We start from the raw sequence: 15,213 nt of genomic DNA on the forward strand, positions 1-15,213 counted from the left end.
AGCTTTGCTACACTGGTTCAACAATTTTGATTTTCTGTTTGTCCAAAATGTGACTTTTCGAAGACAGAGCATAGATTTCTGCGCTGCCTAAAAAAGGCAGTATATACACAATCATAACCTGTGATCATTAAGAAAATGAAAAAATAATAGAATTATAAATTAATATATCATCAGAGATTAGATTGTGAGCTCCTGAGGAGGAGGTAGAAGGAGCCATACATAATATCAGAGATTAGATTGTGTGCTCCTGAGGAGGAGGTAGAAGGAGCCATACATAATATCAGAGATTAGATTGTGTGCTCCTGAGGAGGAGGTAGAAGGGGCCATACATAATATCAGAGATTAGATTGTGTGCTCCTGAGGAGGAGGTAGAAGGAGCCATACATAATATCAGAGATTAGATTGTGAGCTCCTGAGGAGGAGGAGGAGGTAGGAGCCATACATATTATCAGAGATTAGATTGTGAGCTCCTGAGGAGGAGGTAGAAGGAGCCATACATATTATCAGAGATTAGATTGTGAGCTCCTGAGGAGGAGGTAGAAGGAGCCATACATAATATCAGAGATTAGATTGTGAGCTCCTGAGGAGGAGGAGGTAGGAGCCATACATATTATCAGAGATTAGATTGTGAGCTCCTGAGGAGGAGGTAGAAGGAGCCATACATATTATCAGAGATTAGATTGTGAGCTCCTGAGGAGGAGGTAGAAGGAGCCATACATAATATCAGAGATTAGATTGTGAGCTCCTGAGGAGGAGGAGGTAGGAGCCATTCATATCATCAGGGATTAGATTGTGAGCTCCTGAGGAGGAGGTAGAAGGAGCCATAAATATCATCAGGGATTAGATTGTGAGCTCCTGAGGAGGAGGTAGAAGAAGCCATACATATCAGAGATTAGATTGTGAGCTCCTGAGGAGGAGGTAGAAGGAGCCATACATATTATCAGAGATTAGATTGTGAGCTCCTGAGGAGGAGGTAGAAGGAGCCATACATAATATCAGAGATTAGATTGTGTGCTCCTGAGGAGGAGGTAGAAGAGGCCATACATAATATCAGAGATTAGATTGTGAGCTCCTGAGGAGGAGGTAGAAGGAGCCATAAATATCATCAGGGATTAGATTGTGAGCTCCTGAGGAGGAGGTAGAAGGGGCCATACGTATTATCAGAGATTAGATTGTGAGCTCCTGAGGAGGAGGTAGAAGGAGCCATACATAATATCAGAAATAAGGTTGTGAGCTCCTGAGGAGGAGGAGGTAGGAGCCATTCATATCATCAGGGATTAGATTGTGAGCTCCTGAGGAGGAGGTAGAAGGAGCCATAAATATCATCAGGGATTAGATTGTGAGCTCCTGAGGAGGAGGTAGAAGGGGCCATAAATATCATCAGGGATTAGATTGTGAGCTCCTGAGGAGGAGGTAGAAGGAGCCATACATATTATCAGAGATTAGATTGTGAGCTCCTGAGGAGGAGGTAGAAGAAGCCATACATATTATCAGAGATTAGATTGTGAGCTCCTGAGGAGGAGGTAGAAGGAGCCATAAATATCATCAGGGATTAGATTGTGAGCTCCTGAGGAGGAGGTAGAAGGAGCCATAAATATCATCAGCGATTAGATTGTGAGCTCCTGAGGAGGAGGTAGAAGGAGCCATAAATATCATCAGCGATTAGATTGTGAGCTCCTGAGGAGGAGGTAGAAGGAGCCATAAATGTCATCAGGGATTAGATTGAGAGCTCCTGAGGAGAAGGTAGAAGGAGCCATACGTATTATCACAGATTCCTGAGGAGGAGGTAGAAGGAGCCATACGTATTATCACAGATTAGATTGTGAGCTGTCTGGATTAGATTTATTGTTTGTAAGGTGGGGAAAATGGCTTGTGGGGTCAGAGGGAATAGACTGATAGGTGTGGTACATTGTTCCAATATGACATGAATTTTGAACTGCTGTGGTCAGGGATGATGGGAGTGATAGTGATATAGATATATAGATGGATATAGATATATAGATATATATATATATATATATATATCTGTATATATATAAAATATGTATATATATGTGTGTGTGTATATAGGCCATATACATATATATAGGCCATGTCGTGATGCTGCTGTTCATTCAGGTCAGGCACATATATAACGGGCAGTAATGGTAAAATCCCTTATTTTTATGGAGCGTTTGTGCAGATGGGGAAAAAAAAATGTAATTGAAGATTGCCGGCATATACAGCAATCAGCGCAGATCAGTAAATGGAGTTTTTCTTGTCTACTTCTTGTAATTCAAGCAATTAGGGATGTTTGGTAGTTTGAAGGAAATTAAAATTGGTGCACCCCCATGGATTGCACATCACGCTGGGTTTAGTGTTACCCCTGCTGCTAGAACACTCCTCGCTTTTCTATCTTCTCTCTGTAACTTTTCTTATTCTGTATAATGGAGACAGTAATTTGATTTACTTCCCCCACATAATCAAAAAACATGCCATCCTCATCCTCCTGGTATAAAAACCTATACTAGTCATTTTGGTCTGTCGGTCCATCCATCTATCTATCTATCTATCAAAAAATCAAGGAATAAAATTGGTACAAGCCCCAGGTTATTGACTTAAAGCCTTGTGTAATGGAGAAAATAATATAGACAGCACTCTGAACATGCAAAATAGTGTGGACACTTTGGAGTCATTCAAGTCACTCCTCAAGATATTTGTTCATAAAGTACTCACACTTTTTTGCATATTAGAATTGCTGCCTATTGTTTTCTCTTTCCCTTCCGCTGTCTCTTGCCCGCTCTCTCGCTTTCCCTTTTGCTCTCTCGCTTTCCCTTTTGCTCTCTCGCTTTCCCTTTTGCTCTCTCGCTTTCCCTCTCTCGCTTTCCCTCTCTCGCTTTCCCTCTCTCGCTTTCCCTCTCTCGCTTTCCCTCTCTCGCTTTCCCTCTCTCGCTTTCCCTCTCTTGCTTTCCCTCTCTCGCTTTCCCTCTCTCGCTTTCCCTCTCTTGCTTTCCCTCTCTTGCTTTCCCTCTCTCGCTTTCCCTCTCTCGCTTTCCCTCTCTCGCTTTCCCTCTCTCGCTTTCCCTTTTGCTCTCTCGCTTTCCCTCCCTCGCTTTCCCTCTCTCGCTTTCCCTCTCTCGCTTTCCCTCTCTCGCTTTCCCTCTCTCGCTTTCTCTCTCTCGCTTTCCCTTTTGCTCTCTCGCTTTCCCTTTTGCTCTCTCGCTTTCCCTTTTGCTCTCTCGCTTTCCCGCCCTCGCTTTCTTATATTCTTGTTTGCCTCATGATGCTATAAACCAGTGTTTCTCAACTCCAGTCCACAAGACCCCACAACAGGTCATGTCTTCAGGATTTCCTTAGTATTGCACAGGTGATAATTTCATCACCTGCTCAGGCATTAATTCCATCGCCTATGCAATACTAAGGAAATCCTGAAAACATGACTTGTTGTGGGGTCTTGAGGACTGGAGTTGAGAAACACTGCTATAACCTTTTCAGAGCAAATACTTGTCAAAACTGAGTGATTGCTTTAATTCTGTGTAGTCTAGAAAATCCTTTTGTGAGCTAACTGCATCACCGCAGCTGTCCTGATAGCTCAGTACAAGGTATGTGGGTTTACAAGGAATCTGTCAGCAGGGTAATCTGAGAGCAGCATAATGTAGAGGCAGAGAACCTGATTTCGGATATATGTTACTGGGCTGCGTGCTGTAATTTTTATAAAATCACTGTTTTATTAACAGGAGATTTTCACTAGAGGACTAGTAAACCTGCCGCCATGTAGTCCTCCATATTTTGCCTATTCTGCCTATGCACAGAAAGCTGCCAATCAGTGGTGTGGGCGGGGTTATATAGAGCTCAGCATTCAGAGAACTGCTAGATTTGCAGCATTGGAAGCAGAGATTTTATAAAAACTACAGCAAGCAGCCCAGTAAGTGATACATCGCTGGAATCAGGATCTCTCCCACTAAATAATGCTGCTCTCAGATGGGGTAGCAAAAACCTGGTGACAGATTCCTTAAAGGTATTAAGCGGGAATGTAGACTAAACCTAACTGCAACAAACTCTCAGTTGTGTAGGTAAGCATAGGTCAGGATGGATTTTTTAGTTTCAGGGCGCAAAAATGTTCTCATGGCAAGCAGAGGTCTTGGAAACGATGAGGAATTAAATCTAGAGAAAGTTATTAGAATGTTCTTATCTGTCTAACGTTGGAGATTAAACAGCTTAGTGGTGGTCGCACCTATACATTACCTTTCTTCTAGAAATTAATGGAGCGGTGGTTACGGCATACTGCTCCAAACACTTGGTGGACACGAGACCCACACTCCTGGGATCTTGTGGTCCCCCTTTGATCCTACATTTAACCCTTATGCTATGTTGTGGGTGAGATATCCCCTTAGGCGCCCATATTCCAGGGATCGTCCAGATTAGCGGGTCAGCCTCTCCGGCTAGGATTGGTGGGTTCAGTAGAACGTTAATACGTTGGGCGCTGCCACGTTTGCCGCTACTACCATAGTATACCAGCTCCATGTGGAGCAATGCAGAACTTCAACTTTTACTATTAAGAAGAAAAGTAGTTGTGATTTTCATGGTGTTAAGGATACATTTGTGCCAACTAACGGTGCCAAGATTCTGCCCTCGGTAAGATCTTAATGTCAGGGCTTGTAGAAACCATGGATCCGGGAGGAAATCTGATCATGACTGGGGCCGCAGGCGCGGAGTTCGGCTTCCCTTCTGACCACCACTTTAAGAGCAGAGCCAGAGGTTCCCACCCTCGGCTCATTCCCCTATCGCTGACGCTAGGATCCACGCTGAGCTCCAATGATTAAACTCATCAGACTCCGTCCCCGTAACGTTGTGGCTGCCGGGCCGACACGGCGGTCATTTGTGCTAAATGTGAGAAGTGTTACAGTACAGCCTCCGGGGAGACTAAAATTACTTCTGCAGCTCAAAGATGGCGCACCAAGCCAGGTCCTCAATATTAGGAAACTTAGAAGGGGTTTCTGATTTTCTGTAAAACAAATAAACTTTTCCACGTTGTATAATGAAAGTCTTTACAAATGTGTAATTATTAAGACTGATGTAGATGCGGCTGTTCTTCTGAATCCGACATATGATTTTTCTTTTGTTCCTGAGACATGCCACACTGTTCCCTGTATATAAATCCTAGTCTTTATAGCCAAGTGGACATCAACCCTTCTGTGTGGGCGTATTCCTGAGGACCACACCCTTTTGGCAAACAAGACTAGATTTCTATATAGGGGAAAAGAGGGTCATTATTTCTGAAGGGAGATGCATCGGAACAGCAGAGAAATTACACCAGATTCAGGGGAATAAAAATAATTACACCAGATAACAACACTTTTTTTTTATATCTGTGTTTAATGCACACTTTAATAAATTTGGAACATCTATTTCCAGCGAGCGTCTAACTGACATATACCTCTTAAAGGCTAATCTTCGGGCACCGCAAACCTATGCCAGCTATGAGTTGACTTTGGCCACGCGGCTTCCTGCGAAGAATGCATTTCAGATAGTTGGTGACAGCGACACAAAATGGGAGTATCTAAACCCCTTTTCTTTCCACCCCTTTTTCTCTCCACCCCTTTTTCTTTCCACCCCTTTTTTTCTTTCCACCCCTTTTTTTCTTTCCACCCCTTTTTTTTTTCTTTCCACCCCTTTTTTTTTTCTTTCCACCCCTTTCCTCTGATTCCCTTTCCTCTCCTCCCCTTCTTTCCTCTCCTCCTCTTCTTTCCTCTCCTGCCCCCTCCTCTCCTGCCCCTTCCTCTCCTGCCCTTTCCTCTCCTGCCTTTTGCTCTCCTGCCCTTTCCTCTCCTGACCTTTGCTCTCCTGCCCTTTGCTCTCCTCCCCACCCCATTTCCACCCCACCCCCTTTCACCAGTGGGTCTATCTCCTGAATGGGCGAACCAATGGCTATCTTTCACTACTCCCGCATACTCCTGAACGTTCGGCTTTTCTACGGGAAGAGCGCAGCAAATCGCTACTAGACACTTTTGGCAGCATCTCCTATAGTGGAAGAAAGAATCGATCAGTCGGGAGGCCCATATATTCATTAGATGGTCCGCCGCTCCTGGCAAAATCTGCAGATGGGGCCAACTTTCAACTATTGTAAATGGGAGCCCTAATACATGACTGCTAGATCAGATTGCACAGGGTTTGTTTGTAGTTTTTAACCATGGAGACATATACGTTTGCATGAGAGCTGTGTTCTCAAAACTGACATTTTTCACTCCACTATTGGAGGACACTGGTCCCTTCCTTGATTATATTATCTCATGACTCCCTATCCTTAAAAGCCCTTGAGACACACATCCCATTTATTAATCTCCAGCCTTGGGTTGATGCTGGAATCGTAACATTACGACAGATATTGGGTGCCGCTGGCCTTGTCCCCTTTGACCTCTTGGCCTCCAGCTTCCCGAATGTCCGGAGATATTTCTATCAATATTTGCAGATACATCATCTACTTCATAATTCCCCAAACTCGCCTTTCTTCAACTCCCATTTAAATAACAGGGTTAATGGTTATTTCTTGTTGCCTGACTTTCAATATTATATAAAGCCTTAAACGACCCAGCAGAAAATGTTAAACTGCCACATATGATCGAGTGGGAACAGGATCTGGACTTCCTATCGGACCCGATAGATTGGGAGGAGGGACTGGGTGAAATATTACGAGTATCTGCCTGCGTCAATCATCTCGAACAATTGGAAAAAGTACACCTTAGATGGTATCAATATCCGGTTCAGGTGGCTCACTATGACCCTGCCGGGTAGGACAAATGCTGGAGGGGGTGCGGTCACAGGGGAACACACCTGGTGGTCGTGTCCAATTCTTCAGCCCTGGTGGAGAGATATGGACCTTTTAATTGCACAGGTCTTGGGGATCCAGCTGACTATGTCACCTAGGCAGGCCATTCTTCACATCGGCCTGGAGGACATTCCTCACATACTTCGAGGTACACTATCACATATTCTAATAGCTGCCAGGTTATTAGTCGCCTCAAGATGGAAAGACACTAATCCTCCCAATATTAGTGAATTAATTAATAAACTTAATGTCCACTGCCAATATGAACTCGCTTTGGCTCACTCCATGACTGCCAAAACCAAAAGACAAAATATTTGGCACCCTTGGTTACATAGTGGTCATTCCTCTATTGACCCGCACCACCTTGTTTGATCGTTTACTTGAGTGGGAATAAGTAAGCATAATTGACATGTCTGTTTTTGTGTTTGTAATATTCTTATTCTGCCATAGTTTGCCAGGACCCCTTGTCTATAACTGAATTGCTAGATAATGTCTTGTGAATGCTTATACTCCTTTCCTCCCCCCTATTCCCCCTACCGTACCTATCCCTCCCCCCGCTTCTCTCCCCTACTTCTTCCTTTCTGATTGGTTTGGTTTTTCTTCTTACTTATTTCTGGTCATTTTTAGTTGACCTCTGTTACTGTTATTACTGTTTGACTGCACTATATTGTTTTGGAAATCTTCAATAAACACTAATTGATAAAAAAAAAATTTTTTTAGATCCTCTGGAGCAATAAAAAAAATAGAAGTGTATGTATCATGAGGTTCTGCATCTCGTTGGCTAGGGCAGTGGTGGGTGCAGCTCTGGTTCCCATTCTGTTACTTGTCCTCGTCACTGGTGTTTTCAGTCCATGCACACACAAATATCCAGCAGATTTTACTTTTGGATGCATAATTTTGTTTTGACAAATTGATTAAAAAACAGAAAAAAAAAAACACCTCCAGTCGCCTGGCACAACACCCCGGCAATGTGCCAGCATTCATATCCTGCTCTAGAGCCTGTAAATATTTTACTACATAGACTTAAAAGTGAGCGGTCTGTCGGCAGCAGGCAGGATCCGGGCTCAGATCTGCTATTCCAGTCTTTTTTTTTTTTTAATAAATATATATTTGTTTTACATAATTTTGATTATTATTGTTATAATCATTTATCATTCCTGGTAGACCTCTGTATAACAGAATGTCACATCTCTGTCTTCTAAAGTCACATTTTGGCAAATATATCAAATTAACATATTTTTTTTTAGCTAGGAAATTAGTGTACTAACATAAAGGGGATAAAAAATATTTTTATAAGGGCTTAGACCGTATTATAAAAGAAAATTGAATGAAGTCCAACTTTTGTCTTAAAATCCCGTATAAATCAATACCTACAGTGCCTTGCGTAAGTATTCGGCCCCCTGGAACTTTTCAACCTTTTCCCACATATCATGCTTCAAACATAAAAATACCAAATGTAAATTTTTGGTGAAGAATCAACCACAAGTGGAACACAATTGTGAAGTTGAACAAAATTTATTGGTTATTTTTAATTTTTGTGGAAATTCAAAAACTGAAAAGTGGGGCGTGCAATATTATTCGGCCCCTTTAACTTAATACTTTGTTGTGCCACCTTTTGCTGAGATTACAGTTCCAAGTCACTTGGGGTATGCCTCTATCAGTTTTGTACATCGAGAGACTGAAATTCTTGCCCATTCTTCCTTGGCAAACAGCTCGAGCTCATTGAGGTTTGATGGAGATCGTTTGTGAACAGCAGTTTTCAGCTCTTTCCACAGATTCTCGATTGGATTGAGGTCTGGGCTTTGACTTGACCATTCTAACACCTGGATACGTTTATTTGTGAACCATTCCATTGTAGATTTTGCTTTATGTTTGGGATCATTGTCTTGTTGGAAGACATCTCCTTCCCAGTCTCAGGTCTTTTGCAGACTCCAACAGGTTTTCTTCAAGAATGGTCCTGTATTTGGCTCCATTCATCTTCCCATACATTTTAACCATCTTTCCTGTCCCTGCTGAAGAAAAGCAGGCCCAAACCATGATGCTGCCACCACCATGTTTGACAGTGGGGATGGTGTGTTCAGGGTGATGAGCTGTGTTGCCTTTATGCCAAGCATATCATTAGGCATTGTTGCCAAAAAGTTCGATTTTGGTTTCATCTGACCAGAGCACCTTCTTCCACATGTTTGGTGTGTCTCCCAGGTGGATTGTTGCAAACTTTAAAGTTACGACACTTTTTATGGATATATTTGAGAAATGGCTTTCTTCTTGCCACTCTTTCATAAAGGCCAGATTTGTGCAGTGTACGACTGATTGTTGTCCTATGGACAGACTGTCCCACCTCAGCTGTAGAATATCTACAGTTCATCCAGAGTGATCATGGGCCTCTTGGCTGCATCTCTGATCATCCTTCTCCTTGCTTGAGATGAAAGTTTAGAGGGACGGCCGGGTCTTGGTAGATTTGCAGTGGTATGATACTCCTTCCATTTCAATATGATCACTTGCACAGTGCTCCTTGGGATGTTTAAAGTTTTAGAAATCATTTTGTATCCAAATCCGGCTTTAAACTTCTCCACAACAGTATCACGGACCTGCCTGTTGTGTTCCTTGGTCTTCATGATGCTCTCTGTGCTTCAGACAGAACCCTGAGACTATCACAGAGCAGGTGCATTTATACGGAGACTTGATTACACACAGGTGGATTATATTTATCATTAGGCATTTAGGACATCATTGGATCATTCAGAGATCCACAATGAACTTCTGGAGTGAGTTTGCTGCACTGAAAGTAAAGGGACCGAATAATATTGCACGCCCCACTTTTCAGTTTTTGAATTTCCACAAAAATAACCAATAAATTTTGTTCAACTTCACAATTGTGCTCCACTTGTTGCTGATTCTTCACCCAAAATTTACATTTGCTATCTTTATGTTTGAAGCATGATATGTGGGGAAAAAGGTTAAAAAGTTCCAGGGGGCCGAATACTTTCGCAAGGCACTGTACATGCTGTCTATTGCAGTCTGAGTAAGTCTCTAATTCTTTCTTTCCCATTAGGGGTACATGTAACTGCTCCTTCTCTCCCAATGCTTTTTAAATCAACCTCCTGCCTCATCACTTAGTTAGACTGGCTGATAATCGGGAAATGAGTGTTCGTAGGAGCTCTTTCGCTATTATCGGCCTGCCTAAACAGGCTTGTAAAAACCTGATGGATGACTCTTGTTTGTTGGGTACAATGTTTTATAAAGGGAACCTGTCAGCCGATTCATGTTGCCCAAACCACGGGCGGCACAAATGGCAAAATTAAGAAGAAAACCAACTTTGAAGAGTCAGCCGGGAACTATGCTACTCAGATGACTTTCCAAGAGGCCGGTCCCCACCAGCTTCTGTGTACCCCAGTTCCTTATACACAGACAGAGACTAGACCATTTAGGGGAGCTGGGCAGAAGGAGATTCAGGGGACCAGCCTCTGATTAGTCACCTGATCAACTTGGCTCCCAGAGGTTTTTGAAAATGCTTTCTCTGACACCCCACAACATACACGGCTGCAGTAGCCAGACTGTCATGCTTGTGATTCGGGCAGCATGAGTCGGCTGACAGGTTCCCTTTATAAGTAGGCTTAGAATTCCTTGCTATCGGTAGCACATTGTCCTATGTGGATAGGTAACGTGCTGCCGGTAATGTGGTATTCTTTTAGGCAAAGAACTACTGTATTAACAATCATTCTTTGTGCCTAACATTTTCGGTCAGCCCATCTAAACAAGCCAATAAACGACTGACGAACAACATGTATGTAGCCCATCGGCAGTTGTTTAATGGCCAACATTAGACAAAGTTCAGGTTGGCTTCTGTGTAGAAGCACAAGCTCTGCAAGGAGGTAATGCATAGAGAATGGATTTCGTGCACAGAATAAAGATAGATATAAATTGGCTAAACCTCTGAGAAAAAAAGGTTCTCTGAGAACAGCCAGATAAAAATTTAGTCTTTGAGGTGGACCTGGAAGAGGTTAAAGTTAGGGCTACGGTGCATGCAAAATAATGTATTGGGCTGTGTACTTGCCTCCATATTCTTTGTTTTTTCTCTAGTGACCCTGATTATAAGATGTTGGCACATCGCTTTTGTTTTATTGTATTCCTGTAAAGCAAAATGCAGCAATAGGTCAGGTGTGAGGCAAAGACTGGGGCTCGAATTCTCCGTTTTCTGTTATAGGAGTATAGATTTCTGAGTTTCCATAGCAATCGTATCTCAAGGCTTAACCTAAATTGAGACATAGCATAATTTAAGTCTGCAGGGGCAAAAAAAAAAAATGCCTTCAGACACCAGTCTGCATAGAATAGAATGTGCCATAACATGCGGACCACGAATCCATGATATGACATGCCGACCACCAATGTTCTCTGGCTTTAGACCCGGGGGGGGGGGGGGGGAATAGCTCCTTGATGATCCAAAATGGAACGCGACCATGTTTAATAGATATGACTTAAGTTTCTGGTTGAAAGTAAGGGTTTATTGTCCTCATTGTGCTATTTTTTCCACCCATGTACTAGTTCCATTATGAAGACTTCTTTACCGCACATTGTACCCAAGAGGCTGTATGTACCATAACCTTTGTATTGATGCATAACGCTATGAGAAGGGACAGGCGCTACAGTCGATGATGTTTTCCCGAAGCAAGTTGAAAAAGAGAGAAAATTGTTCAGCTCTCCAACACAGAAAATTTCCTCTTAAAATCTTTTTGATAAAGTCATCCAAAAGACAAAAAATAGCTCTTTGTATGAGAGAGAAAATGAAGAGGTTGCTGAAAGGACCTGTAGAAAAGCTCTCGATGAACCACGACGAGCAAACTTCTCCTGTGGAGATTGATAGTGACTTGTTCGTGAGTGAGATAAAACGAAAATCAAACATGGATGTCCAAGCCACTTGCGACTTCACGGAGATGACTGGAGAAACCAAGATGCCAATTAATTGTTCCAAAGAAACGGATTCCAGTTGGCAACCAAGTGTACAATTTGCATTTCTTGCATCGAAGGAACACAACAGTCATGACACGGCAGAGCAGAGTTCATCTGATGATCAGAGTTCAGACGTGATGTCACCTAGTCAAAGTAATGGACACATTGCTGACCAACAGGATCTTTCCACCATTAGTATTACCATGAGTTGGAAGGAAATAACCGAAAATAATGAGCTTCTCTGCCAAAACAATCCATCCGAATGCTTCTCCAGAGGAAGTTCTGACACTAGTGACCGGTCTGGTGATGTGGTGGACTACATCTTAAAAGAACTGCAAGGCATCAGTCGCATTCAGTCAGAAATAGCAGAGCTCCGTCAACACTTGACTTTAATCAAAGGGTCGGTGGATGAGGTGTCCACCTGTGTGGACTCTGTTCTAAATGAGATTGAGGTTTTACAATTAGGATCTTCCCCAAAAAGCCCAATGATTTCACCATGTGGAGAGACAAGTAGGGATACTTTATGTGACGACACGGTGTTATATTTTTATGGGATCTCTGAGCATGAAGACGAGAACACTTTGGAGAGGATTCATTGTTTCCTGTGTGAACACCATTGCTTTAATGGCATCCAAAGTAGAGAATATATAAAAGAGGCCTACAGACTTGACTCTGGATCCAGTACTTTAGGACCAAGACCAACTGTAGTAAAACTTTCTCATCCGGAGCACAAGGATATTATACTTCAAAAATCGGACAACTTCCAAAGTGCCGGAGTAAAAATTGTTCCATTTGAAGAACATAATCTACAAAGTAGAATAAGAGCAAATTCTCTGTCGGTTCTTCAGCAGGGCTTACGAGAAAATCGCTGGAGCTCCCTAAGTCTAGATAAAGAAGTGGTAAGGACGGATGAGACTGCATGTGAGCGTAAAACAGAGTCGTTTAGAATAAGATATCAGAACAAAAGCACAGAGGCGACATGTGGTGGAGAGGAATTTCTTTATGCACAGAAATGCACTTTGGCCAAAAAATGCAGCATATCTGATGGAGAAGCCGTCAGAGTTGGCGGCAAGGAGAGCTGTGAGCAATGTCTGGAGAAAAGTGTAAGTCATCTTTGTATTCGTCTCGACTCCCAAGAGTCTCAGAAAAACCTTCATTTCACCAACCTGCCTTCGTCTGGTGAGAAAACTGCTTGTCGATGCTCAAGATTACTGAGTCGTTCTAACCATTTGAGTGCATCTTCAGAGGCAGAAGAGGCAGAAATTGCAATACACCGATGCTGCTCAATTGTAGATGACCATGATGGGATGTTTAAAGGAGAAGGAGACCTCGTTTCATGTGACTCCCGGGTACAATTTCGTAGCACAGAAAAAATTAACGTGATTATTAAAGACCCATCTGGCAGTTTTACCTCTTTGAGCTTTGATGACACAATGGACAAGTGTTCTGCTGGTACTGTTACAGAAACTCTTAAAGAAGTTGTCCACATAGACTTAGATGGTCCAGAGAAGAGTGGTCACGCCTTAAGAGATTTCCTCGATCAACCCAATGAAAACATAGATATAGTTGACATCAAGTTTTATGCAAATAAATTAGGGAAAGCGCTTAACCATTTCCGGTCGGCTTTGAAAGTTGTCTTTAATAAGCTTGAAAGTCCAGATGATTTTATGGAAAGTAAGCCTCCTGGGTTCCCAATTCCTGATAATGACACTCTGCAAAGACTAAACAGTCTTGAAAGTGGCCACTTCAATGATAGCATTCCCACACATTCGAGCATGAGTAATAGTTACAGCTCAAGCTCCAATCTAAAAGAAGATGCCTATTTTGTCCTCAACAGAGTCCCTTCTCTTCCTCATGAATCGTCTATTCCCTCACTGATCCTGTCTCCTGATGTAGACCTTAATGGCCCCCAGATAATAGTTTCTCCTGATCAGGCACTACAAAGCAGTGACCTATTGGAGGGAGTGAAGGAAGGCAAAACTCTAAGGCTTGACCAAGTATGTGTAGAGACCATCTACCTGAATAAATGCATCAATAATTTCAAAAATGTCTTGCGAGAGAAAAAGAAGATGCAACGGAAGCTTCTCAAAGACATTGTTCAAGAAACATTTTGGGTTTCCGGTGAGGAAGCAAATGCAGGTACAGCATGTCAAATTATGCACTCCCAAGTATGACATTTTTTTGTACTTTATGTTGTGTTGTGTTCTCTAATGTTTTATGTGATGAAACACATTCTGGTTACGGTAAGAGGTCAAGAACTTCTAGAGATAGCCTATGTTTTTTGGATATTGTATGTATCACTTCTGCCAAATCTCCACCCAACAATAGACGTTGGCTTTAAGTATAATTTCTAAGGTCATACACTGAAATTGCTTCTGGTTTTAGAAGAATTATCTATTTTGGTGTAAATCACTGAAGGATTAAAAAGTCTTTACTGACCCACATTGGCAAATACTGCTTCTTGAAGCAATATACGTGGTACAAACGTCACAGTGGGTTCACTTTTAAGTTTACTTGGAGAGTAACATAACTTTGACTTGGACTAAGACTTTCCATTCCTGTAATGAAGATAAGGAGGGAGGCACGAAAGGCCCAAAACTTTAAAAAATAAAAATGTAGACCTTCAGAGAGCACTGCTTTCTTATGGAGGCTTCTGTGACGCCCAGGAGAATTGCCAACTCTTCCAGGAGTTGGCCGAAGCCTCCCAGATGGTCTGGAAAAGTTGACAAGTTTGGCAAAGACTGATTTGCTGAAATCATGCCGCCTGGCAACTTTGTATATCACCTTGTATGTGGATATGCAGTATTGCCCTAGCAACCAGGCTAAAATTATTCTACGTGTCGCATTATCGTTGTGATGTGAGGAGACCACGCTCATTCCATGACGCATCATCTGATTTATTAAAAAATACTTATTAGGTAGAAGACCTCCTTAAAGGTTTTATCTTCTTTAATGGATCCTCTGATACTCATAAGTGCTTTGTTGCAGGTACTTCTGCAAATCGCTGGAGGCAGAAAGTATTCAATTTCCACGTAGTGCCCCCGAGGGAAAATGAAGCATTACATTCACAAACCATTGATTTTCATGGACATTTTGCAATCTCTGGGTGTTCTGGATCCTCCAGAGTGAGACTCTTTACTGCTGCTCTATCTCCAAATTTCATTTCAGGAACTGTGAAAATATAGTTTCTAACTCACTGTTAATTTCTCTACAAACCCCCCATCCTTGTGTCCAGCTGTCCGTTACACCCCCTTATTATCGGGCATGTGAAAGCGTTTTTTCTTGGTAATTCCATTGCATTATTTTTCCATCTCCTCGCTCAGCAGAGCTTCTAATTTTATACTTTTCTGAAACTTTCCCATTAGGCCTTGAGTGAATTGTTATGTTTCCTGTAGATTAATATGATCACGTTGTTCCATAAATGACAGGTTAGTAACGTTTTATTAAATATACCTCTCGGC

The 15,213-nt window shown here is 42.3% G+C and overlaps 1 protein-coding gene across 5 annotated transcripts in view; it reads left to right on the forward strand.

The window, feature by feature from the left end:
* Positions 1–15,213, forward strand: part of UNC13B (unc-13 homolog B) — a 321,122-nt gene that overhangs the window by 170,769 nt on the left and 135,140 nt on the right. The window contains exon 2 of one of the 5 annotated variants that reach the window (XM_069747974.1): positions 11,348–13,891. The exons of the other annotated variants lie outside the window; for them this stretch is intronic. Coding sequence (XP_069604075.1) covers positions 11,455–13,891 — 2,437 coding nt within the window. The 5' untranslated portion in view covers positions 11,348–11,454. The remainder of the gene's footprint in view (positions 1–11,347; positions 13,892–15,213) is intronic. 5 annotated transcript variants of the gene reach the window in all.

This window comes from Ranitomeya imitator, chromosome 1 (assembly GCF_032444005.1).
Source record: "Ranitomeya imitator isolate aRanImi1 chromosome 1, aRanImi1.pri, whole genome shotgun sequence".
NCBI classification, from domain to species: domain Eukaryota; kingdom Metazoa; phylum Chordata; class Amphibia; order Anura; family Dendrobatidae; genus Ranitomeya; species Ranitomeya imitator.